General features: G+C 46.0%; 1 protein-coding gene across 1 annotated transcript in view; it reads left to right on the forward strand.

Annotated features, from left to right (window-relative positions):
* AP3S2 (adaptor related protein complex 3 subunit sigma 2) overlaps positions 1-25,279 on the forward strand; it is a 100,747-nt gene that overhangs the window by 58,728 nt on the left and 16,740 nt on the right. Inside the window, exon 5 of the mRNA XM_075345912.1 lies at positions 17,734-17,841. Coding sequence (XP_075202027.1) covers positions 17,734-17,841 — 108 coding nt within the window. The remainder of the gene's footprint in view (positions 1-17,733; positions 17,842-25,279) is intronic.

Below are 25,279 nucleotides of genomic sequence, written 5' to 3' on the forward strand. Positions count from 1 at the left end.
TGAAGGCAGAAGGAGTGGTGGTCCCTGTGCCTCTTCAGCATCAGGGTCACGGTTTTTACTCCAACCTGTTTGTGGTCCCAAAGAAGGACGGGTCTTTCCGTCCTGTCCTGGACCTGAAACTGCTCAACAAACACGTAAAGACCAGGCGGTTCCGGATGGAATCCCTCCGCTCCGTCATCGCCTCAATGTCCCAAGGAGATTTCCTTGCATCGATCGATATCAAAGATGCTTATCTCCACGTACCGATTGCTCCAGAGCACCAGCGCTTCTTGCGCTTCGCCATAGGAGACGAACACCTGCAGTTCGTGGCACTGCCGTTCGGCCTAGCAACAGCCCCACGGGTTTTCACCAAGGCTATGGCTACTGTAGTAGCGGTCCTCCACTCTCAGGGTCACTCGGTGATCCCTTACTTGGACGATCTGCTGATCAAGGCACCCTCTCAAGAGGCATGCCAACACAGCCTCGACGCTACTCTGGAGACTCTCCAGAGTTTCGGGTGGATCATCAATTTTCCAAAGTCAAATCTGACACCGGCCCAATCGCTGACATATCTTGGCATGGAGTTTCATACCCTCTCAGCGATAGTGAAGCTTCCGCTGGTCAAGCAGCGTTCACTACAGACAGGGGTGCAATCTCTCCTTCAAGGTCAGGCACACCCCTTGAGGCGCCTCATGCACTTCCTGGGGAAGATGGTGGCAGCAATGGAGGCAGTCCCTTTCGCGCAGTTTCACCTGCGTCCTCTTCAATGGGACATCCTACGCAAATGGGACAGGAAACCGACGTCCCTCGACAGGAACGTCTCCCTCTCTCAGGCGACCAAAGCTTCCCTTCGGTGGTGGCTTCTTCCCACTTCAGTATCGAAGGGGAAATCCTTCCTACCCCCATCCTGGGCGGTGGTCACGACGGACGCGAGTCTGTCAGGGTGGGGAGCGGTTTTTCTCCACCACAGGGCTCAGGGTACGTGGACCCACCAAGAGTCCTCACTTCAGATCAATGTTCTGGAAATACGGGCAGTGTATCTTGCCCTGAAAGCGTTCCAGCAGTGGCTGGAAGGCAAGCAGATCCGAATTCAGTCGGACAATTCCACAGCGGTGGCATACATCAACCACCAAGGCGGCACACGCAGTCGGCAAGCCTTCCAGGGAGTCCGGCGGATTTTGATGTGGGTGGAAGCCACGGCCTCCACCATCTCTGCAGTTCACATCCCAGGCGTGGAAAACTGGGAAGCAGATTATCTCAGTCGCCAGGGCATGGACGCAGGGGAATGGTCCCTTCACCCGGACGTGTTTCAGGAGATCTGTTGCCGCTGGGGGGTGCCGGACGTCGACCTCATGGCGTCCCGGCACAACAACAAGGTACCGACGTTCATGGCACGGTCTCAAGATCCCAGAGCTATGGCGGCAGACGCCTTAGTTCAGGATTGGTCGCAGTTTCAGCTCCCTTATGTGTTTCCTCCGCTGGCACTGTTGCCCAGAGTGTTACGCAAGATCAGGGCCAACTGCCGCCGCGTCATCCTCGTCGCTCCAGACTGGCCGAGGAGGTCGTGGTACCCGGATCTGTGGCATCTCACGGTCGGCCAACCGTGGGCACTACCAGACCGACCAGACTTGCTGTCTCAAGGGCCGTTTTTCCATCTGAATTCTGCAGCCCTCAACCTGACTGTGTGGCCATTGAGTCCTGGATCCTAGCGTCTTCAGGATTATCTCAAGAGGTCATTGCCACTATGAGACAGGCTAGGAAACCAACGTCCGCCAAGATCTACCACAGGACGTGGAAAATTTTCCTGTCGTGGTGCGCTGCTCAGGGTTTTTCTCCCTGGCCGTTTGCCTTGCCCACTTTTCTGTCCTTTCTTCAATCTGGACTGGAAAAGGGTTTGTCGCTCGGCTCCCTTAAGGGACAAGTCTCAGCGCTCTCTGTGTTTTTCCAGAAGCGCCTAGCCAGACTTCCACAGGTACGCACGTTCCTGCAGGGGGTTTGTCACATCGTCCCTCCTTACAAGCGTCCGTTAGAACCCTGGGATCTGAACAGGGTGCTGATGGTTCTTCAGAAACCACCATTCGAGCCAATGAGAGATATTTCTCTCTCACGCCTTTCGCAGAAAGTGGTTTTCCTAGTAGCAGTCACTTCACTTCGGAGAGTGTCTGAGCTAGCAGCGTTGTCGTGCAAACCCCCTTTCCTAGTGTTTCACCAGGACAAGGTGGTTCTGCGTCCGGTTCCGGAATTTCTCCCTAAGGTGGTATCCCCCTTTCATCTCAATCAGGATATCTCCTTACCCTCTTTTTGTCCTCATCCAGTTCACCAATGTGAAAAGGATTTGCACTTGTTAGATCTGGTGAGAGCACTCAGACTCTACATTTCTCGTACGGCGCCCCTGCGCCGCTCGGATGCACTCTTTGTCCTTGTCGCTGGCCAGCGTAAAGGGTCACAGGCTTCCAAATCAACCCTGGCTCGGTGGATCAAGGAACCAATTCTCGAAGCTTACCGTTCTGCTGGGCTTCCGGTTCCCTCAGGGCTGAAGGCCCATTCTACCAGAGCCGTGGGTGCGTCCTGGGCTTTGAGGCACCAGGCTACGGCTCAGCAGGTGTGTCAGGCGGCTACCTGGTCGAGCCTGCACACTTTCACGAAACACTATCAGGTGCATACCTATGCTTCGGCGGATGCCAGCCTAGGTAGACGAGTCCTTCAGGCGGCGGTTGCCCACCTGTAGGAAGGGGCCGTTTTACGGCTCTATTACGAGGTATTATTTTACCCACCCAGGGACTGCTTTTGGACGTCCCATTTGTCTGGGTCTCCCAATGGAGCGACAAAGAAGAAGGGAATTTTGTTTACTTACCGTAAATTCCTTTTCTTCTAGCTCCAATTGGGAGACCCAGCACCCGCCCCTGTTTTTTTGTGTACACATGTTGTTCATGTTGAATGGTTTCAGTTCTCCGATATTCCTTCGGATTGAATTTACTTTAAACCAGTTTATAATTTTTTCCTCCTTCTTGCTTTTGCACCAAAACTGAGGAGCCCGTGGGAGCACGGGGGGTGTATAGGCATAAGGGGAGGGGCTTTACACTTTTAGTGTAATACTTTGTGCGGCCTCCGGAGGCATAGCCTATACACCCATTTGTCTGGGTCTCCCAATTGGAGCTAGAAGAAAAGGAATTTACGGTAAGTAAAGAAAATTCCCTTCTTTTCCCAGATATGGATGTTTTTAACCTAGATAGTGGCATTTAAGTTAGGTTCCCAGAATACAGAGATATACCTTGCCATTTGGTTTCCGGGCTTACATGCATTGGCCAATACATAAATTAAATATCTCTCTTTTGCAGTAATGCAGTGCCATATTTTTCCTAGTACATTTTTGGCTTTTTTCAGTGTGCAACTGTTTGCATTTATAGTCCCTTTGGAACCTGGCCCGTAGGGTAGTCTTTCAATATCGTAATGACCCAAAGCACACCTCCAAGATGACAACTGCCTTGATAAAGAAACTGAGGGGAAAGGTTCTGGACTGGCAAAGCATGTCTCCAGACCTAAACCTTATTGAGCATCTGTTGGGCATCCTAAACTGAAGGTGGAGGAGCCTAAGGTCATCTTGGAGGGGTTAAAGAGGATTACAGCGGCTCCTGTGAAGCTCTAGTGATCTCCATGCCCAAGAGAGTTAAGGCAGTGTTTGAAAATATTGGTGGCCACACAAAATATTGACTATTTGGCCATTTTCACATAGGGATGTATTCATGTTTTGTTGCCAGCGGTTTAGACATTAATGTGTGTTGAGTTATTTAGACGGCACACTGAATTTACACGGTTATACATGCTGTACACGGACTATTTTACATTGTATCAAAGTCATATCTTCAGTGTTGTCCCATGAAAACATGTAATAAAATATTTACAAAAAATGTGAAGAGTGTACTCACTTTTATGATATACTGTACATGTCTTCTATACGGTCTCTGCGGCCTATATACATCTTGTTTACACACATTGCAGTATGTATGTATGTATGTATATGTGTGTGTGTGTGTGTGTGTGTATATAATAAATATATACACCGTATTTTTCGCTTTATAAGACGCACTTTTGTTCCCCCAAATTTTGGGGGAAAATAGGGGGTGCGTCTTATAATCCAAATATATGGGAGGGGGGGTGTATATATATATATATATATATATATATATATATATATATATATATATAATATATATATATATATATATATATATATAATGTGTGTGTATGTGTATATATATATATATATATATATATATATATATATATATATATATATATATATATATATATATATACATATACATATATATATATATATATATATATATATATATATATATATATACAGAGTCCAGTGGAGGTGCGGGCAGCTCTGGAGCGGTGCTTGGGGCTGCTGGGGGCAGGGAAACCTGGGAGCGGCAGCGTTTGATCTCCTGCTCCCGCTCATATAATATGCACAGCTGCTGTCCAGCAGTGTGGTGCTGAAACTGCATCGCGCTGATGGGCTGGGGCAGCGGGGCATATTATATCTGCCTGTGCTTACCTTTGATCGCACAGGATCCTCCCCCCCCTGTGTTAGATATGGCCTCCCGTGCTGCTGCCCATAGTAAAATAATAAACTCTTTACTCACCTCCTCCTCTGCCCGGTCTCCCTCCTGCTGCTGTGATTAGGCACGCATAGATATCTCTCTGCTGTCCCGATCACATGACCTGCACTAGAACCAGGAAGTAGGAAGTGCAGGAGACAGGAGGAGTTCAACCCCGAGGAGGGACACACGAGACAGAACAGCGCTGCAGAAGGTAAGGAAAGAGTTTATTTTACTAAAAGCAGCAACATGGGGGCGATATGTAACAGAGGGTGATGTGTGCCTGCCACAGTGGGCCTGTGTGCCTGCCACAGTGGGCCTGTATGCCTGCCACAGTGGGCCTGTGTGCCTGCCACAGTGGGCCTGTGTGCCTGCCACAGTGGGCCTGTGTGCCTGCCACAGTGGGCCTGTGTGCCTGCCACAGTGGGCCTGTGTGCCTGCCACAGTGGGCCTGTGTGCCTGCCACAGTGGGCCTGTGTGCCTGCCACAGTGGGCCTGTGTGCCTGCCACAGTGGGCCCGTGTGCCTGCCACAGTGGGCCTGTGTGCCTGCCACAGTGGGCCTGTGTGCCAGCCATAGGGGAAATGTGGCATCACTGGGGGACATGTTCAATATTAGGGGGCCATATCCAGATTAAGGGGGCTAATTTTAGGATGAGGGGGCTATGAGGGACATATACCCTATATTATTTGTTAGACGCACACTGGTATTATAAGACGGACCCCATTTATTAAAAAATTCTCTATTCCTTCACCAAATTTGGGGGTGCGTCTTATAATCAGGTGCGTCTTATAAAGCAAAAAATACGGTATATATACTATATTATATGCAATAGAAGTGTAGACTTTGTTTTAATATTGAAGGCGTTGAGCAAAAATATTCTTAGAAACATTTAGGAATTACAACCATTTTTTTACAAAGCCTCCTCATTTCAGCGGTTCAAAAGTAATTGAACTCATTTATAGGGCTGAGCGGATCCAGACTGTGAAAGTCCGGATCCGCGCGGTTTCAAAGATGCCCGGGATACCTGGTGCACGATCCGGATCCGGCATTGGGCAAATTCATTGAAAAATAAAGAAAACAAGAGTTAAGTGAGAGTTTCATACTTACGGAGACTTGGTATCATGGCGGCAAACAGCTTCCAGGTCGCACATTCACTTCCTGTACTGCGCAGATTTCTGTGCTTAACCCGCCCTCCGACCATCCTGTCGTCTGTGATTGGTTGCAGTCAGACGCGCCCCCAGCCTGTGACAGCATGTGCCTGCAGTCATTGCTCATCACGGCTCACTCATAGGCTACAGTCACAGCCGGCGGTCGTTCTGGCTGCTAGCTGTGAGATGTATCAGTGCTGGATGCGTCGTTGTGGGACCTCGTGTGGATTACGTCGGACCTGCAGGGTGTTGAGGGTTAATAAAGTGGTGACGGAGGGTGTGTTTTTGTATTTTTTTTTCCACATAAAGGATTTTTTCTCTGTGTTTGTGTTTATTTGCGGTCACTTATAGATTAGTGATGCAGGTATCTCATAGATGCCTGTGCCATCACTAACCTGAGGCTTAGTAGCAGCTGTGCGCTGTTATTAACCCCTTATTACCCCGATTGCCACCGCACCAGGGTGTGATGGGGGGATATTGTGGGTCATGTACCATTTTGTGTGGTTTCATGTTTTGGGCGTGGTGGGCTGTCTATTTGATGTATTGTTTATCCTGTCTGCAAGGTTATAACTCCTTGAAGTGCTTCTGTCCCTAGGTGTGGGGGAGGGGGCCTGGGATCCATCTAAATTCTCTGCTTACCAGAACAATGGGGCAGTCTGGCTGAGCAAGAGAAGAGAGAAGCAGTCTGTTTGAGAACTTGAAAAGAGAAGGACGAAGATTGATCCTCTGGGCTGAAGCTGTAGCTTCTCAGAGAGACCTGGACATTTATTTATCGCTTTCTGGACTATATTATGAATCTTTTGATTTGCTTGGTATAAAGGATCTTTTCATTGTTCACCTATCTCTTGTTCTGTTGATTGTGTGATATGGGAGAAGGACCCCGTCAAAACTGGTGGCAGCACTGCGATCAACAGAGCAGAGCCTAATGGAGATCCACCCACAGAGTGAGTACAGAAACTGGACTGCATGCAATCTACATGAGAGAGCCAGAGATCTGGGCTTGAACCACCATGGACTGAGCAAAGAGGCCTTAATTGATCTGCTGGTGGGTGCGAGCCAGACCACCTCCTCCCAGATGTCTGATGGACAAGCACTGGAGATGGGGATCCCTGCCCCAAAAAGCCAGTGGTTGGTGTGGTTCGAAGAAGAGATGGCGGTTCGTAAGGAGGAAGCTACTCGTCGAGCACAGAGGAGACAAGAAGCAATGGAGTCCGGCAGAGGGAGTAATATGAGTTGGAGTGTAAACCCAGCAATCCGGGAGTCTGTACGGATCACCCGGGTAGACTTCAAGCCATTTGATGAGGCTTCCGGAAATGTGGAAGGGTTCTTCAAGGACTTTGAGCAGCAGTGTGCCGTGATGGAAGTGCCCCCCTCTGGCTGGATCCGTTTGTTAGTGGGACTCCTGAACGGAAGCCTGGCGGATGCTTCTCGCACCATTGACTCACAGCAGAACCGGGATAACTTTGTAAAACGGACTATCCTGGATTACCATGCTATCACCCCAGACTCGCATAGGGCACAGTTCCGAGACCTCCCATGCACGACAGGGGGATCATTTAGGATGTATGCCCATAAGATGTCCCTTACATGTCGGAGATGGCTAGAGGCTGAAGACGCCTTTACTGTGGAAGACGTTATACGGGTATTTCTTATAGAACAATTTCTTTCCAAGTGTCCCTCAGAAATATGGGAATGGGTCAGAGAGCACATTCCGGGCACCTTCGATAGAGCTGCAGCCCTGGCTGATGAGGTCCTAGCTATACGACCGCAATGGAGGAGGCTTGTGGACAATAAGCCACAGTCTGATCCTCCTGCACCTCGGCCCTCTCCAGTTATATCTGCCCCTCCACCCAGCTGCAGGTCGATGACAACTATAGCTCACAATTCTGGGCCCCAACAGCTCCGACCACACCCTGGCGGAATCACAGAGAGGAGATGTTATGGGTGCGGGCAACATGGGCACCTGCAACCCAGTTGTCCCCCAAGGACTCTGAGTGACCCCCGCGCACCTCCATCTCATCCGGTGCATTTTGCGCATTCCATCCCACCTCAGGAAGAGGGACAACCACCTCCACTGGAGTGTACCTCTGACCTCTGCACCATAGATGCCCCTGTTGGGAGTGTATGGCCTCCGGCCTTTGTCACCAGGTTCTCCTACTGCCTTCTCCAGAATGCACATTGAAAGGAGTAGGACGCAGCGCAGATGTTATTGATGTGGGCAGCCTGGGCATTTGAAAAACACTGCCCTGCTGGTCGATTGAGGAATGACTTTGCACCAAATCGACCTGTTAGTTCTCTACAGCCAAATACACAGTTGACTTTCCTAATGACTTAGACACTCATTGTCGACCACTAGGGGTTTATGGGGTGCGAGTCACAGCCCCGAGTTCCTCTTACCATCAAGGTAAGCACTTACAGGAGGTTGTGCTGGATGGACAGAGAATTATTGGATTTTGTGACTACGGGGCATTTCTCACAATAGCTGAGTGGTGTTTCGGCCAGAGGCAATACATCATGGACCAGGGATTGTTATTGAATTGGCTGGAGGACAAAGGAGGAATATCCCAAAGATAACTGTAGATCTAGACTTTGGCTTTGGGGTCAAGCAATGTGTGGTTGGAGTGATGATCGGTCTGCCTGCAGATATTCTCCTTAGAAATTATGTGGGAGATCTACAATGCCGATTTTGTGGGTGCAGGAAACACCGTTTGAGTGAAGGAGGACACAAATGGAAGCTTATCCTTCCAACCCTACTGGTGTACAAGAGACTATCCACAGCTGAGCAGCATGGACTTAAGTGAGGTTGCCAGAGGTCTGTGTAGACCTCATGGTGTATTTACTTATTAAAAAAGAGAGCGAGGTTATGATGATGGGATATCGTGGGTCATGTACCATTTTGTGTGGTTTCATGTTTTGGGCGTGGTGGGCTGCCTGTCCGATGTATTGTTTATCCTGTCTGCAAGGTTATAACTCCTTGAAGCGCTTCTGTCCCTAGGTGTGGGGGAGTGGGCCTGGGATCCATCTAAACTCTGCTTACTTGAACAATAGGGTAGTCTGGCTGAGCAGGAGAAGAGAGAAGCAATCTGTTTGAGAACTTGAAGAGAGAAGGATGAAGATTGATCCTCTGGGCTGAAGCTGTGGCTTCTCAGAGATACCTGGACATTTATTTATTGCTTTCTTGACTATATTATGAATCTTTTCATTTGCTTAGAATAAAGGATCTTTGGATTGTTCACCTATCTCTCGCTCTGTTGATTGTGTGATATGGGAGAAGGACCCCGTCACACAGGGCAATCGAGAAGAGCCGATAAAGCACCAGGATTGTCACATCTAATGGATGCTAGAATACCAGCCCCCAGCTGGCTTGATCTTGGATGGGAATGAAAATTAGGGGGGACCGCACGTCAGGCAGGTCGTGCCGGGTGATGTCATACCAGACTTGTAAGAGTCTGACATTGCATCATCGGCACAGCTGCACACTCTGACAGGAGTGTGCATGTATTTCTAGGTACATGCACGCTCATATTCAGAGAGCAGCAGGCCGTGCCAGCTGATGTTGTGCCAGACTCGCACTAGTCTGACACCGCATCACCGTCACAGGCGCACACTCTTCTGACAGGAGCGGGCTGCATGTGTTTGTCTACATGCATGCTCACCATACTAACCCGCAGACACTTGCACTGCTTTCCCCGCCCACCGGCCGTCCTGGCGCCTGTGATTGGTTGCAGTCAGCTGACATGCTGCCACTCAGGGTGGTGGCGCATCTAACTGCAAATAAATTACATGCGCCGGAGGGCGGGCAAAACAGTGAATATTGAATTGTTGGCTCCGGAAGGGAAAAGCATGACCCAGAAGGAGTTTGCTGCCATGACACAGCCTCAATGAGTGCTGTGCGCTCCTGCCCCCCTATCCCTTCCACCAACTTTTTTAATCTCCGGATTCTGATGCCCATTGATTTATATGGGCACTAAATTCCGGAGCTGATCGGATTTTTTTTTTTTTTATTTTTTTTTTTTTTTTTTTTTTCGAGCAGTGATCCGCAGGTCCAGGTTTTTTGCCAGTCCAAGCAGCTCTACTCATTTACTTTACCATAAATAAAATGTTCAGTTTTAAAAGGGACCTGTCACCAAATTTTGGCCTTCTAAGCTAAAACTAGCACCTTAAGCAGCGCCTGTGCCGCACTCTATAAAGGTGCATGTTATCCCCTGACCCCAAAAATAACTTTTATAAAATCTCCCACCCTGTATGTAAAATGTCCTGTCTGATTTGTATCCTATTCTGTGCCTCCTGTCCTGTGGGGGCTGCAGCCTGTAGCCATATGCTTTATCTGTGCTGTATATCATAATATGCGGGGACCCTGCGCCAATTTTTTAAAATTTATTTTTACACCACTATAGATTTGCAATGTGTATGATTATAAGCAATCAGGCACGTTGTCATACAGGGTGGAGGTGTGGTCTGACCGCAACCAATTAGAGATGCCAGGACTGCTGGTGGGCAGGGGAAGCAGTGAATATGTATATGGGTTAATGAGCCGCCCCCGGAAATTGTGTTACAGCCGCACAGGAAACTCTGTAAGTATTATGCTTTTTCTCTAATCCCCCTAGCGGTTTCTACCACCATTTTAAAGCACAATATTTGGGTCCCTATAGAGAAACATGGGGAGCGGCGTCCAGGCAAATATTCGGGATTAATTTCGGTCTATTAGCGGGTTTTTAAAAAAAATCCAGTTGGATCTACTGATCCCAAATATCTGTGCGTTCGCCCATCACTACCCATCATTAGTTACAAGTTCTCAATAAAAGTCTATGAGAGCCAGAGCGAGGCCACAATGAGGCTCTCAGAGATGTATTGAGTTGGGACCTCCGGCGCCCTCTAGGAAACACTGTAACTTGTGGCAAGTCACAAACTGCTAGAGACTAACCGGAATGGCAGTGACGACACATGAAGTCGCCGGTGGGTGAATTTAAGACCGAGACGTAGATTCAAAGGAATGGGGTGTATTAAGGAAGGACCTGCTGGGATATTGGAGTTTACATCTCATACTTACTGATTTATTTTTTTAAAGAAAAACATATAACTAATAACACCACCGACTATTTATCTTTGGGGAGCCTGAGGCCACGTTCACACACAAAAAGTCTCATCAAATCCTCAAATTCATAATTCAGACATATTAAGGGGGGGGGGGGGGTGTTTTCATGCCCAGAAAGAAAGTTAGTACAGATTTTGCTATGCCTCCAAAAAAACAAAAAAAAAAACAGGGAAAAAGAAAAAAAACTAACAAAAAAACAAACGTTTTATGGCTTCATCTCTGGTTGGTGCGGTCATGCATTCACCACGTAGCATAGTGCTCAGGTTGATGTCACTGCACCTATATGGCTGATGATTAAAAGGCTCAATATACCGTACTTCTAGCGGCTTTTCATGTACTTCAAGTTCATCACCTCCCTAGATGTAACATGTATGTCATGTACATCACCTTCAAGCTCCAATGAGCTTTATACTGTCCGCTATACATTTTTTTTTCTTTTACAATAGGGTTCAGTGACAGATTTATGCCATTGCATGCCAGTACAGTGATATATATGTCGGTGGTGTCCACTGGTGAACACTTTTGTAAATGTATGGTATTGATATAAAAGTATATTTTTACATAATATGAGCTCACACTTGGAATTTTAGCTTTGACCATAAAGTGCAGATAAAATATGGAAGATAAGGCCCTGTCACACACACAGAGATAAATCTGTGGCAGATCTGTGGTTGCAGTGAAATTGTGGACAATCAGTGCCAGGTTTGTGGCTGTGTACAAATGGAACAATATGTCCACGATTTCACTGCAACCACAGATCTGCCAAAAATTTATCTCTGTGTGTGACGGGGCCTTTAGATAGTCTAATTGTAAAGATTAGTGTAATAAAAAGTGTCCTGATAGCATTCATATATACAGTATATATATAGCCTGGTTAAAGTCCTCTAATCTTGAATAATGTGCAGTGTGATACAAGCACTTTATGCAGTGCATGTTATTGCTCGTCATGCAGTTATCACTATTTTATGTAGGTTTTAGGAGCAGAAATTAGAAAAAGAAATAAAAAATCTAGAAGCAGTTCTAGTATGTCTGTGAGTAGAGTTTGAGTTTAATACATGATAATGATTTCTGGTTGTAAAGCCCATGTAAACTGTTCCATAAAAGTAACCCAATGGTATAGGTGGTACACATACTGCATAGAATACCTCCAGAAAATAGAAATACGCTTGATCCTAGCTGCCATTCTGGCAGGGTATATTATATGTATCTATACATGGAATGTATAAACACTCCAAATAAAACACAATTAATTTATTTTCAGAACATGAAACCACCTATTGCTCTTCTACAATGATAGAAAGCACAGGAGAGTTACTGACGTGAAAGGCCGGAGGTATTGCTGCCCTTATGTAGGTGTAGTCAGTATTTCAGGATTTAGTTTATGTACAATAAGATGTTTCATGTCATATTAAATGGAACCTGTCACCTTGAAAATGCTTGCAGGTAAATATTATTGCTGCCTTACTAAGTGCAGCTACAGGGAGAAAATTAATTTATTTCTTCCTGAGACCCGCCAGCTTTCAGTCATGGGGACATGTACGGAGCGGCCACAGTCACGGCTCGCAGCAGCGCTCACTACACTGCGAGCAGCGGCTGTCAGCGTGCACGGACTATTTTCAGCTCGTAGTTCAGTGTTCTGCTCTGGTTCACCTTCTACCGAGTACCAAAGTGGACACTGGACCAGGATAGTGAATCTGTTTGTTACTTCAGCTAATTTGCATGCTCACATACTCAGTATTTGTTTTCCTATCTCATTTATACGGCTTATAACAGTCAAGCTGAGTTTACATGTCAGTAATCATCAGTTTGAAATGGGAGCGGTAAGTGAAAAAACAAAATCTGTACTCAAATGTAAGCAAAATGGATGAGATGGCTATGTGATGGATCCATTTTCCATAGACCTCTGTGCTTTAAATAAAAATATGAATCCAGTTGCAATTGTGGTGTTTGTTTTTTTGTTTGTTTTAGTACAAAAAATATATAAAGTTTTGGGGGGTTTTTTTTGGTCAACTTTTGTGCAACCAAAATACATGACAATTGTCATTGGGACTGTTTTCATGGTTGTTGCTATTATTTTTGCTGGCAGAGTGAACACTTACATTGTGCTTTATAGTGGGTTTTTATTCAGGAAGTCTTTTGATTTGAAATGTGTGTAACAGTTTATGTGATTAATGTGTAAAACTGTGGAACAGTGAAGTGCAATAGGGTCTTACCCGGTAGGGGAATTAATAGACAAAATATTAGGCGCACTCACCTATTCAGGTTGTGACAGTCACAACCCTTATATCAGGGGTCTTAAACACGCGGCCCGCGGGCCGCATGCGGCCCGTCAGGCTGCTTCGTGCGGCCCCCAGGCCCGTGCCCCTGGTCACTATCGCAGCCGGTGCAGGGGCCGCAGCCACTGTCTGCACTTTGTTAGATGAGTGTTTTGCCGGCGCTGAGTTCTCAGAGGCAAGGACTGTGCGCGCGCAGCGCCGGCAAAAAAACCATCTGATCTGACATAAATCGCTGCCAGGGGCTGTGGCCCCTGCACCGGCCGCGATAGTCACCGGGGGCACGGCCTGCAGACAGCAAGAAGCAGAGATGAGAAGCCGAGGGAGCGCGGGACAGGTGAGAAGAATGGTGTTTTTTTATTTTTTGTGTATGTGAAGGACGGCACATTAACCCCTTAGCGACCTATGACATACTGGGTACATCATGGCTCCCTGGTACTTAAGGATCCATGACATACCCAGTACGTCATGGCGAAATCGCAGCCCCGGTGGCTGCGATCGCTGTTTGCATTGCAAATAGCAAATACCTTAGATTTGGGGAGGAGGGGACCTCAGGAGGGGTGGTGTCTCCTCCCCGGACCTACGGAGGCTGTGATTGGCTGTGCGGCGTTCGTCAGCCAATCACAGCCACTGTAATATTCCAGCCTTTGAAAATGGCTGTAACATTGAAACCCAGCCATGATCAGTGCAGCTGTAGCACCGATCATTGGCTGGAGCTGGGTGACCTCAGTTTCACCCGCCCCCAGCTCTGATTGGAGAGACCGGCCTTGTGACCGATCTGTCCAATCACTGTGGATCTGGGGCCAGAGACCGCCCCCTCAGCTTCACTCAGGAATCTGTGGGTGGAAGCGGAGAACGATCGGTAAATTATCACCTTTCACCCGCCGCCGCCACTGCCCCCACCACCCATTACTACAGGATGGGGACATTACTATAGAATAGGGACAAGGTGGGCACATGACTATATAATAGGGACAAGGTGGGCACATGACTATAGAATAGGGACAAGGTGGGCACATGACTACAGGATGGGGACAAGGTGGGTACATGTCTATAGGATGGGGACAAGGTGGGCACATGTCTATAGAATAGGGACAAGGTGGGCACATGACTATAGGATGGGGACAAGGTGGGCACATGACTAGGATGGGGACAAGGTGGGCACATGACTATAGCATGGAGACACGGTGGGCACATGACTATAGCATGGAGACAAGGTGGGCACATTACTATAGGATGGGGACAAGGTGGGCACATGTCTATAGGATGGGGACAAGGTGGGCACATTTCTATAGGATGGGGACAAGGTGGGCACATGACTATAGCATGGGGACAAAATGGGCACATGTCTATAGGATGGGGACAAGGTGGGCACATGTCTTTCGGATGGGGACAAGGTGGGCACATGTCTATAGCATGGAGACAAGGTGGGCACATGTCTATAGCATGGAGACAAGGTGGGCACATGTCTATAGGATGGGGACAAGGTGGGCACATGACTAGCATGGGGACAAGGTGGGTACATGTCTATAGGATGGGGACATTACTATAGAATAGGGACAAGGTGGGCACATGACTATAGCATGGGGACAAGGTGGGCACATGACTATAGCATGGGGACAAGGTGGGCACATGTCTATAGGATGGGGACAAGGTGGGCACATGACTATAGGATGGGGACAAGGTGGGCACATGACTATAGGATGGGGACATTACTAAAAGATGGGGACATTACAAGGATGGGCATAATACTATTGGATGGGGACATTACTAAAGGATGTTGGCCAAAATTTCTATATAGTGATAATTGTAACACTATTAGTTACAAAAAAGGGATAAAATGTAAAAAAAAAAAAAGGCATGACTTTTTTTTTTTTAACATCACATTATTTTTTTTTTTTAATTTTAACCAAAGAATGTGCACATTTGTTATAATAAACAAGTGAAAAATGTTGAAAATCAGTCATCCAAAGGTGTGTGAAAAAATATATATGGTACCAATAAAAATGTCACTTTGTCCTGCAAAGAATGCGGCCCCCCAAATTATTTTTTTTCCTCGGTGCGGCCCATACACCCAGCCGAGTTTGAGACCCCTGCCCTATATGCACGTGTAGTAATGGTATCAGCCGCAGCCCCGAGGTATGAGACGTAGATGCGATAGGAAGGAACTGTTCCTTTGATGTCCTGATGAAGGAGACAAATGTCTCTGAAACACGTCGACCCGTACAAACCAATAAAGGAATTATATTAATTTCGGATTCCGTGGTATTATCTCGGCATATACCCGATTTTCCTCTCCTATCAAATCTACAGTTTGTGATTGACAGCGTACTAAACCGTTAGTAAGTGAATGGAGTGGTTGTTAAACACACAAAGCTGCATTCACATAGGGGTCTTCAGGATCCTTGTTCCCAGGGCTGTCTGGAGTCCCAGCGGTATCATAGTTGATTAAATATGTTTGGTAAGACAACCAATTATAAAGGTTTTTCTCATGGTATTAAATTGCTTTAGTTATACACCATAAAAATAAGTACATTTCCAATGATCTTACATAATGTAAAGCTTGTTGCTAAGGAGACTATCAGTGTCTGGGAGAGTATGTGCAGTAGTTACATTCTAGGCCGAGGAGTCAAAGCAGTTGTCCAAAACCTAACTTAATTTAATGATCCTCTAATGTAAAAAACTAAGCACTTTTATAATCTTCAATTAAAAAATCCGTACCTTTCTCTCTCTACTTTAACTTCTTATCGGTAGTTTTTTTTTTTTTATATCATATAAATTTTGTTTGACTCTCCCAGCATGCACTGGGTACTCTCAAATGAGATATTAATCAAAGGACTGGCACTACAGTCACTACTGCAGCTTCTGTCTCCCCCTTTAAACGGATTGTCAGCAGTAACGACCGTTTCAAGCGTTGGGCTTTTCTCCTCTTTACTGATCATGCGCTTGCTCTCAGTACTGATGCTCCATATGCTGCTCACTGATCGAGGTTGGGTTAAGCCTGCTTTACACACTACAGTATATCTTACGATGTGTTGGCGGGGTCACGTCGTAAGTGACGCACATCCGGCATCGTAAGGTACATTGCAGTGTGTGACAGCTACGTGCGATTGCGAATGAATGGTAAAACGTTCATCACACGCACGTCGTTCATTCCTCATGAATTGAACGTCAGATTGTTCATTGTACTCGAGGCAGCACACATCGCAGTGTGTGACACCCCGGGAACGATGAACAGATCTTACCTGCGTCCTGCGGCTCCCAGCCGGTAATGCGGAAGGAAGGAGGTGGGCGGGATGTTTACGTCCCGCTCAGCTCCGCCCCTCCGCTTCTATTGGCCGGCTGCTGCGTGATGTCGATGTAACGCCGAACGTCCCTCCCACTCCAGGAAGGTGACGTTCGCCGCCCACATCGAGGTCGTATGGACGGGTAAGTACGTGTGACGGGGGTTAATCATTTATGCGGCACATTCAACAAAATTGAACGTGCCGCACATATGATGGGGGCGGTTACGAACGCATACGATATCGTATGCAGAATCGTAACATGTAAAGCAGGCTTTAGTTTCATTTCGCTCTGACAGCGTGATCACTCGCCTGCTCTAAAGAGAAGCAATGCTTTGGTAACAGATCTGGCCAGCTTGCTACGTCTCTTAATAGCCTGCGCGTGAGTGCACTGTCAGTGCGCATTGTAAAGTAGTAGAGCTAGCACATCACCTAAGAGAACGCACTGTCAGTGTGCAATGAAAATAATTGTGGACAAGTTTACTGCAAACTACAGTGATATTGCACATAAAATACATTTTATTGTGTTGAATATTACTTCCCATGATTAAAAAGCAATTTAATGCAATATTTCAGTCATTTATGGCTACTTTTACAGCAGGACATTCATACTCTCCCAAATCTTTGTCATTGTGTTGCAGCATCGCTGTAATTAGAGTTTGAAGAAGTGCTGTCAGCACTGTTGCTTTTACGCTGGCTGTCTGGCTGTCGTGGTCACTGTAGCAGTGACTGGTAATGAAAGCAAGACAGAGGCGATCGGGAACAACATGGTGAACAGATGTATTCAATATAGCAGAGGATTGCCCAGCCAGTGAAGTAGTCGTTCCTACTGACGATCCCTTTGAGGCCCACAGTGCCAGCCCCTTGATGACATCTTGTCTGAGAGTCCCCAGTACATTTAGGGACAATCAAATGAAATGTAAGGGAAAAAAAAACCACTGATGGAAAGTTAGTGTACTGGGGGAAGGGTTGGTATTTTTTTTAATTTGAAGTATATTAGAAAAGTGTTTTTTACATTAAACAGAGAATCCTTGGGTTTTGGACTACCCCTTACCTCCTGACATACCAGCCACCCCTCTCCAGCCCATTGATTTCTATGCTGCAGTTTTCCTAAACATGGCTCTCACTTTGACTGTGTATGTATATATTATGCAAGTTTACTGATAACATTGTAGACTGAGAACAAACACTCACAGAGCATTAATGTGTTGTAGTAGAAGCTACTGATCAGCACACGTATCAGTACCTGTCCCCCAAGCATCATGGAAGTAAGGAGAATACCTCTTTAATGCTGAAAGTGCAATTTGAGAAAGTATCAGTGATTTGTTTTATGCTTTGCTTGCAGGTGCATTACATACTACATGAAATGGTGATGGGTGGGATGGTTCTGGAGACAAATATGAATGAAGTCGTTGCCCAAGTTGAAGCCCAAAGCAAAGTGGAAAAATCAGAGGTGAGTTTCTATGAAGAACCACAGATAAGTTTATGGAATTAAAAAGGATTGTCCAACTTTGGGCACACTGATGTTTCTTACTTAAATGCATGTATTTTGGGCTTCAAAAGAAACAACATCCAAACATTTTTGCACTTGGGTTTTATTAAAGATTTTGCCCAGTTTTACGTTTTAAAGGTCCTTTTATATCTTTCCATATTGAACTTGAAGAGCTCCTAAAAAGACAGATAAGAGTTACAACCCATCCTAATGCTCTCACTGACATTCTCAGATAACTCATTCTGCAGCCAGCAAAGCAGCTGGTGCTAATTTTTTTAATGAAACCCAATTGCAAAAATGATTTTGTTGTCCTAATTACAAGCATTTAAAGGGAACCTGCCACCTGATTAATGCTGTCCAAACCATGGGCGCCATATATCAGAGCCTGGCTGCACATTTGCAGACGGATATATCTTCCTCTGAAACAATCTGGTGTTTTAGAGAAAATATACTTTAAATATCTTCTCCTAGAATTGCTACAGGTCAGTTGATTGAGGTTTCTCGCTGTGGGAGAGACCTGTCAATCACCTCTAGAAATGCTGGGAAGAGCAAACCGAGGAGAAGCAGGACTAGTCTCGTCTCTTCCTATGATCCCTGGTCTGCTTTTCTGAGCACTGCAAGAGGTGATTGACAGGTCTCAACCATAGTGATACACCTCTCAATCACTTGTTGCAGAGCTGTGAGAAGCCAGACAGTGGTGGCGCTGGACTAATATCATCTCTGTATATTTTCTCTGAAATGTTGGAGTGTTTCAGAGAGAAATATACCAGTCTGCAGTCATGCAGCAAGGCACCGATTCATGCTGCCCGTGATTTGGGCAACAGTAACTAATTGACCGATTCCCTTTTAGTAGGAACCAGAAATTTTACCCAAAAGTAAACAATCCCTTTAATTACAAAAATCACAGTATTTTTATATTAGCTAAGATAAAGGCGCCCAATTCTCTCGGCCGATGGCATGTAGGCCTAAACGATAGTGTTAACATAAATCATTGTTCCGCTGGACATAAAACAAGCACTCTCTAATAATCAGAGAGTAGCAGAGATTTATTAAAAGTACTAATAGGATTAATACCGTGGAAAATTAGTTTTCCATTTTTGTTTTATTTAATTTTGCATATTACATATTTGAGAGCAATACACAGATTTTATGTTTGTCTAGTACAGCTCTGAAATCCACATATGGCCCTGCACGGACATCCTCTTCTGCTGCGTCTCTCCATGTCGTGTGTCTGTGATGGGCCATGATTGGGGATGGAGAGGCATATTGTGAGATGGGCCATGACTGGGGATGGGAGAGGCACATCGTGAGATGGGCCATGACTGGGAATGGCAGAGGTATATTGTGAGATGGGCCATGAGTCTGGATGGGAAAGGCATATTGTGAGATGGGCCATGACTGCGGATGGCAGAGTTATATCGTGAGATGGGCCAAGACTCTGGATGGGAGAGGCATATTGTGAGATGATCCATGACTGGGGATGGGAGAGGCATATTGTGAGATGATCCATGACTGGGGATGGGAGAGGCATGGATGGGTCATGACTCGGGATGGCAGAGGCATATCATGAGATGGGCCATGACTCTGGATGGGAGAAGCATATTGTGAGATGGGCCATGACTCGGGATGAGAGAGTCATATCGTGAGACTCTTTCAACAACACGTACTTCTTTAGAAATGGTATAGCGACGATATTTTCCTTATTTGGCATTGCACTATGGAAATCCATAAACAATATTTTCTATACATTAGTTCATGTATTCCCAATCTGACAATTACTATACATTATGATGAACAGGTTATTAACTTCCAGGACACCCTTGTCAAACTTGAAGAAGACGGCTCACTTAGCACAGATTTGTACTAAACCAACTGATCGGAACAGCCTGATACACTTTTCCAGTTTCCATCCAAGTTTGCAACATTTTAAATAGTTGAATTTGCATAAACTGCTTGATGACTCGGCCTATTGGTGCTTCAACATCCCAATGCGGAGATATGTTTGCCAACTAGTGGTAGTGGTACCAGGGAAAGTTCATGACTTCCCTATCTAGAATCTGCTGGAATTTGACTTCCATTATCTCTAATGGACTTTTCAGATTAAGCAACTTCCTTAACTAATGTATCATCATGGACACGGACACCTAGATAGAACATATTCTGTCATACTTTATGAAGGGTGCGAGTACAACATGTTCAGGTAGTGTCAATTATTTGTCCTGATCTGCATGTCATGAATTACTTCTGTATTTATAAAATGTTTGGTTATACTATTGTGTATTCATTTCTGGGACAATTTACTCTATTCTATTTCTCATGAAGTACATTACCAGGACCCTGATTATGAGACTTAGCTTGTCAGACACAGCTCTCTATATGGATTTTAAAAGATTAGTATAGCTTGGGAATACCTACCTTTTTAGTTCAAATTAAGTTTTATTATAATTTTACACAAAAAGTAACATCAACATTGCAAATCAATTTATCAGTGTATGGAGTAATCATATTGAGAAGGCATGTAATTACAAAAATATAAGTCTAATTTATATCCCAACAGTTTAATATAAAATAAACATCTCCTCCGTGGAAGCTCGGGAGGTTTTAAGATGATGAGTAGGCTAGTAAGATCTGAGTAAAGGCCCCGTCACACTAAGCAACATCGCTAGCAACATCGCTGGTAACGAACAACTTTTGTGACGTTGCTAGCGATGTTGCTGTGTGTGACATCCAGCAACAACCTGGCCCCTGCTGTGAGGTCGTTGGTTGTTGCTGAATGTCCTGGGCCATTTTTTAGTTGTTGCTGTCCTGCTGTGAAGCACAGATCGCTGTGTGTGACAGCGAGACAGCAACAACTAATGTGCAGTGAGCAGGGAGCCGGCTTCTGCGGAGGCTGGTAACTAATGTAAACATCGGGTAACCAAGAAGCCCTGTCCTTGGTTACCCGATATTTACCTTTGATACCAGCCTCCTCCGCTCTCACTGCCTGTGCTGCCGGCTCCAGCTCTGTGCACATGTAGCTGCAGCACACATCAGGTAATTAACCCGATGTGTGCTGTAACTAGGAGAGCAAGGAGCCAGCACTAAGCATTGTGCGCTGCTCCCTGCTCTGTGCACATTTAGCTGCAGCACACATCGGGTTAATTAACCTGATGTGTGCTGTAACTAGGAGACTGGGGGCTGGTCACTGGTTGCTGGTGAGCTCACCAGCAACTCGTGTAGCCACGCTCCAGCGATCCCTGCCAGGTCAGGTTGCTGGTGGGATCGCTGGAGCGTCGCAGTGTGACAGCTCACCAGCAACCTCCTAGCAACTTACCAGCGATCCCTATCGTTGTTGGGATCGCTGGTAAGTTGCTTAGTGTGACTGGACCTTTAGAAAAGGAGTAGGAAGAGAAAAATTAAACAAGGACTTGAGAGGAAGGAACAAGAAGGATCACAGATTAAGCAAGTGGGAACAAACATAAGGGAAGCAACTCGAAGGGCAACAGTGATCTAAAAATGTTTCCCTGTGGATGGAGAGAGCTAATATAGCTACGTAGTTGTCTGTGAAAAAAACATGCGTGGGGGGGGGGCTGGGAGTTTTGAAATAGGTCACTGACAGGTATAATAGTAGTTGGAGAACTAAAATCTGATCGGATGATCTGCTCTATGTTTGTGTAGGAATTTAGTTCTATTAATCCCTGCTGAAAAGAGTGGGTTGTCATAGATAGGTATGAGGGGATTAGGGGTTGAGAAGAGGCGCAAGAGCCTTGATCCTTGTCTGACAAAGCAAGCTAGGTTTCTTATAAGGAAAGAGGGCATGATACTTAAGGCCAAAGGGGCATGGTTAGACCAGATGAAAACCAGGAGGCTACGACCAGGTGTGTCGTGTTCAATGTCTACCCATCTCTTCCCACCCCTGTGGTGATATAGGTCGAGTATGCATGTACCTAGGGAAGCCATACTGTAGAGGCGAAAGTCTGGGACTCCCAATCCCCCCATCTTCCTAGGACAACTAAGTAACTGGAAGGATAGCCGGGGCCGCTTGGATGCCCAGATAAACTTATTAATTGCTTTCTTGAGGCGGGAAAGAAGGATGCTGGAAGCCAGATGGGGAGGCTTTGGAAAAAATATAGCAGTCGTGGCAACAAGTCCATCTTAACCGCACTCATCCTACCAAACCAAGACAGGTGTAGCTTGTTCCATTGCTCAAGATCTCGCTCTGCTAACCGCAGGGCAGGAACGGAATTTTGAGCAAATAAACTTGTGGCGTCAGCCGATATTTTGACTCCTAGATATGTGAGGGGCCCTGATTGCCATTTGAAAGGGAAAGTTGACTGCAAACGGGTGACCAAAGGTCCGGGCAGATTGATATTTAGTATCTCCGATTTGTGCACATTTATTTTAAAGTTACTTAGGTGGCCATATTTGCAAAATTCTGACATAATGTTGGGGAGGCTAGTTAAAGGGGATGTAAGGTATAAAAGTAGATCATCTGCGAATAATGAAAGTTTATGTTCTGCGGTCTTGAGAGGAAAGCCCTTAATGGAGGGGTTGTGTCTTGTAGCCTCTGCCAAAAATTCCATACAAATAACATAAAGCAGGGGTGAGAGGACACCCCTGCCTCGTGCCATTTCCAATTTAGAAAGGGGGTGACAAAGAGCCATTAACTTTTATTTGGGCTGTGGGGGAGGAGTAGAGTGCGGAAATTCTGTTTATCATGGCCTCCTGGAGGCCTATATGGCGAAGGGCCTGAAATAAAAACTCCCAGTGCACCCTGTCGAAGGCCTTTTCAGCATCTATCGACAGGATGCACATTGGAAAGGCCAAACCCCCCCCCCCCCCGCCCTGCCAATCAGAGACAACGTTTTAATTACATTATCTCTGGCTTCCCTTCCCATAACAAATCCAACCTGGTCGGGGTTTATCACTGTCGGGAGCAGGAAGCACAGTATTTTTGCTATTCGTGGAATACCTAACTTTTTGTTTTGTTAACCTGTTAAAAAAGAAAAGCAGTTATCGTGCCAATCTACAGGTAAATATAGTTTCAAAACATATTTTGCTGCTTAATCTGATGGTTTGTAGCACAGAGAGAATGAGGTTATGTTCTCTCTGCAGCCGCTGTCTTCCAGTCAAGTGGGAGGCACTGGCAGTAGTGACCAGTTAGCGGTTTCTGTACACTGAGCTCACTGATCACTTTCTCTGCTCCTTGAGTGACAGCTTGCTCTGCACGTGTGATTTGGTGTAAGATATCATACAAGAGGCAGGAAGAGTGATTGCAGTGTGCTTACTTTTCACAGCTTAATTTCCTCCCTGCAGCCAAACATCACATTAAACTGTCAAATATTTCTGAACCAGTATTATCCTGCAGATTATCTCTAGGGCTGCAGTTAAATACCATTTTTCCTGATAGCCAAAAGCTTATTATATAGCTTCATCAAGTAACAAATTAAAAAAGACGTCAAAAGTCCAAAATTAAATACTGCAATCCTAAAAGCACCACTCCAGTGTTTTTCTCAGTGAGTAGCTGCGGCGGAAAAGGATGAAGACGGTGGCAGGTGAGTATAAGACTGGGTCAGGGGACTTACATTTAAAGCGCTCCAGTCCCGCGGCGCCATCTTGCGCTTGTAACTTCTGACTAGTTGGAAGTCAAAAGCTACATCACAAGAGCTCCACGCACCTCTAGGGGAGCCAGAACGAGGCTCTCATAGAGTTACATTGAGTTGTGACCTCTGGCACACACTTCAACAAGCACTGGAGCTTACAGCAGGTCACAAATTGGCAAAGACCAAAAGGAGCGACGCTGGGAAAAGATGAAGACGACTTTGGGTAAATATAATACAGGGAGCTGGGAACTTGCATTTAACCCCTTCACGACCATGGACGGATCTATCCGTCATGGAGCATGTCCCATTAAGCCCCGCCCCCTGCCGCGGGCAGGCGGCTGCGATCGGCGCACATGTCAGCTGTTGAAAACAGCTGATATGTGTGCCTGCATGTTACGAGTGGAATCGCATTCCACCCGTAACATTAACCCCTTACATCTCGCTGCCAAAGTCTGGCAGTGAGATGTATATACGCGCGGTGAAGATTTTCACTTACCGCCGCCCCCACCGGAAGACACGTGAGTGATCACGTGACTTTCGGTGGTTGCCATGGTAGCACAGGGTCATGTGATGACGCCTGCAGCTATGACGTTTCACTTTTATTTTCACCTGGCCCGGAGCCGAATGAATCAGGAAGTGACCGTATCTGCTGTTTACAGCTGTATAGCTGCGATCAGCAGATAGATCAGAGCGATCGGATTGCTGATCGCTATAGACCCCTAGGGGGACTAGTAACATTAAAAAAGAAAAAGTAAAAAAAGGTTTTAAAAAAACAAAAAAAAAACAAACAACCTAAAAGTTCAAATCACCCCCCTTTCCCCCCATTGAAAAAGGGTTAAAAAATAAATAAATATACACATATTTGGAAAAGGGTGAGGGCGGTCCTGCACCAATGTATATCGCTAGTGTTACCTGCGGTACCGCGTATGTTCCAGAGGGGAGCTGAACAGTGATGAAATCCAAAGCGGGGGTGCTCGTCACACGTGGAAGTCCATCTGAAGCAGGATGAGAAGAAAAAGACCGCACTCCATCCGCTGTGTAGGATAACTCATTTAATCATAAGTGCAGGGTAAAAGGCTGGGCGCGGCCAGTGAGCTGGCTCCTACACGAGGACAACGGCCGTTTCGCCTATCAATTAGGCTTCCATGGGTCCACTGGAAGCCTAATTGATAGGCGAAACGGCCGTCGTCCTCGTGTAGGAGCCAGCTCACTGGCCGCATCCAGCCTTTTACCCTGCACTTATGATTAAATGAGTTATCCTAAACAGCGGATGGAGTGCGGTCTTTTTCTTCTCATCCTGCTTCATATACACATATTTGGTATCGCCGCGTTCAAAATTGCACGATCTATCAAAATATAAAATCAATTAATCTGATTGGAATTTTTTTGCCACTACGCCGTTTACCAAACGCCAAAATTACGTTTTTTGGTCGCCGCAAGTTTTACGCAAAATGCAATAACAGGTGATCAAAACGTAGCATCTGCGCAAAAATGGTACCATTAGAAATGTCAGCTCGAGACGCAAAAAAATAAGCCGTCACTGAGCCATAGATCCCAAAAAATGAGAACTCTACGGGTTTCGGAAAATGGCGCAAAACGTACGCCACTTTTATTTGACAAGCTTGTGAATTTTTTTAACCCCTTAGATACAAGTAAACCTATACATGTTTGGTGTCTACAAACTCGCACCGACCTCAGGCATCACAACAACACATCAGTTTTACCATATAGTGAACACCATGAATAAAACATCCCAAAAACTATTGTTCCATCACACTTTTCTTTTTCGCTCTATTGGGAGACCCAGACAATTGGGT

Source organism: Anomaloglossus baeobatrachus, chromosome 4, assembly GCF_048569485.1.
Source record: "Anomaloglossus baeobatrachus isolate aAnoBae1 chromosome 4, aAnoBae1.hap1, whole genome shotgun sequence".
Classification (NCBI taxonomy): Eukaryota; Metazoa; Chordata; class Amphibia; order Anura; family Aromobatidae; genus Anomaloglossus; species Anomaloglossus baeobatrachus.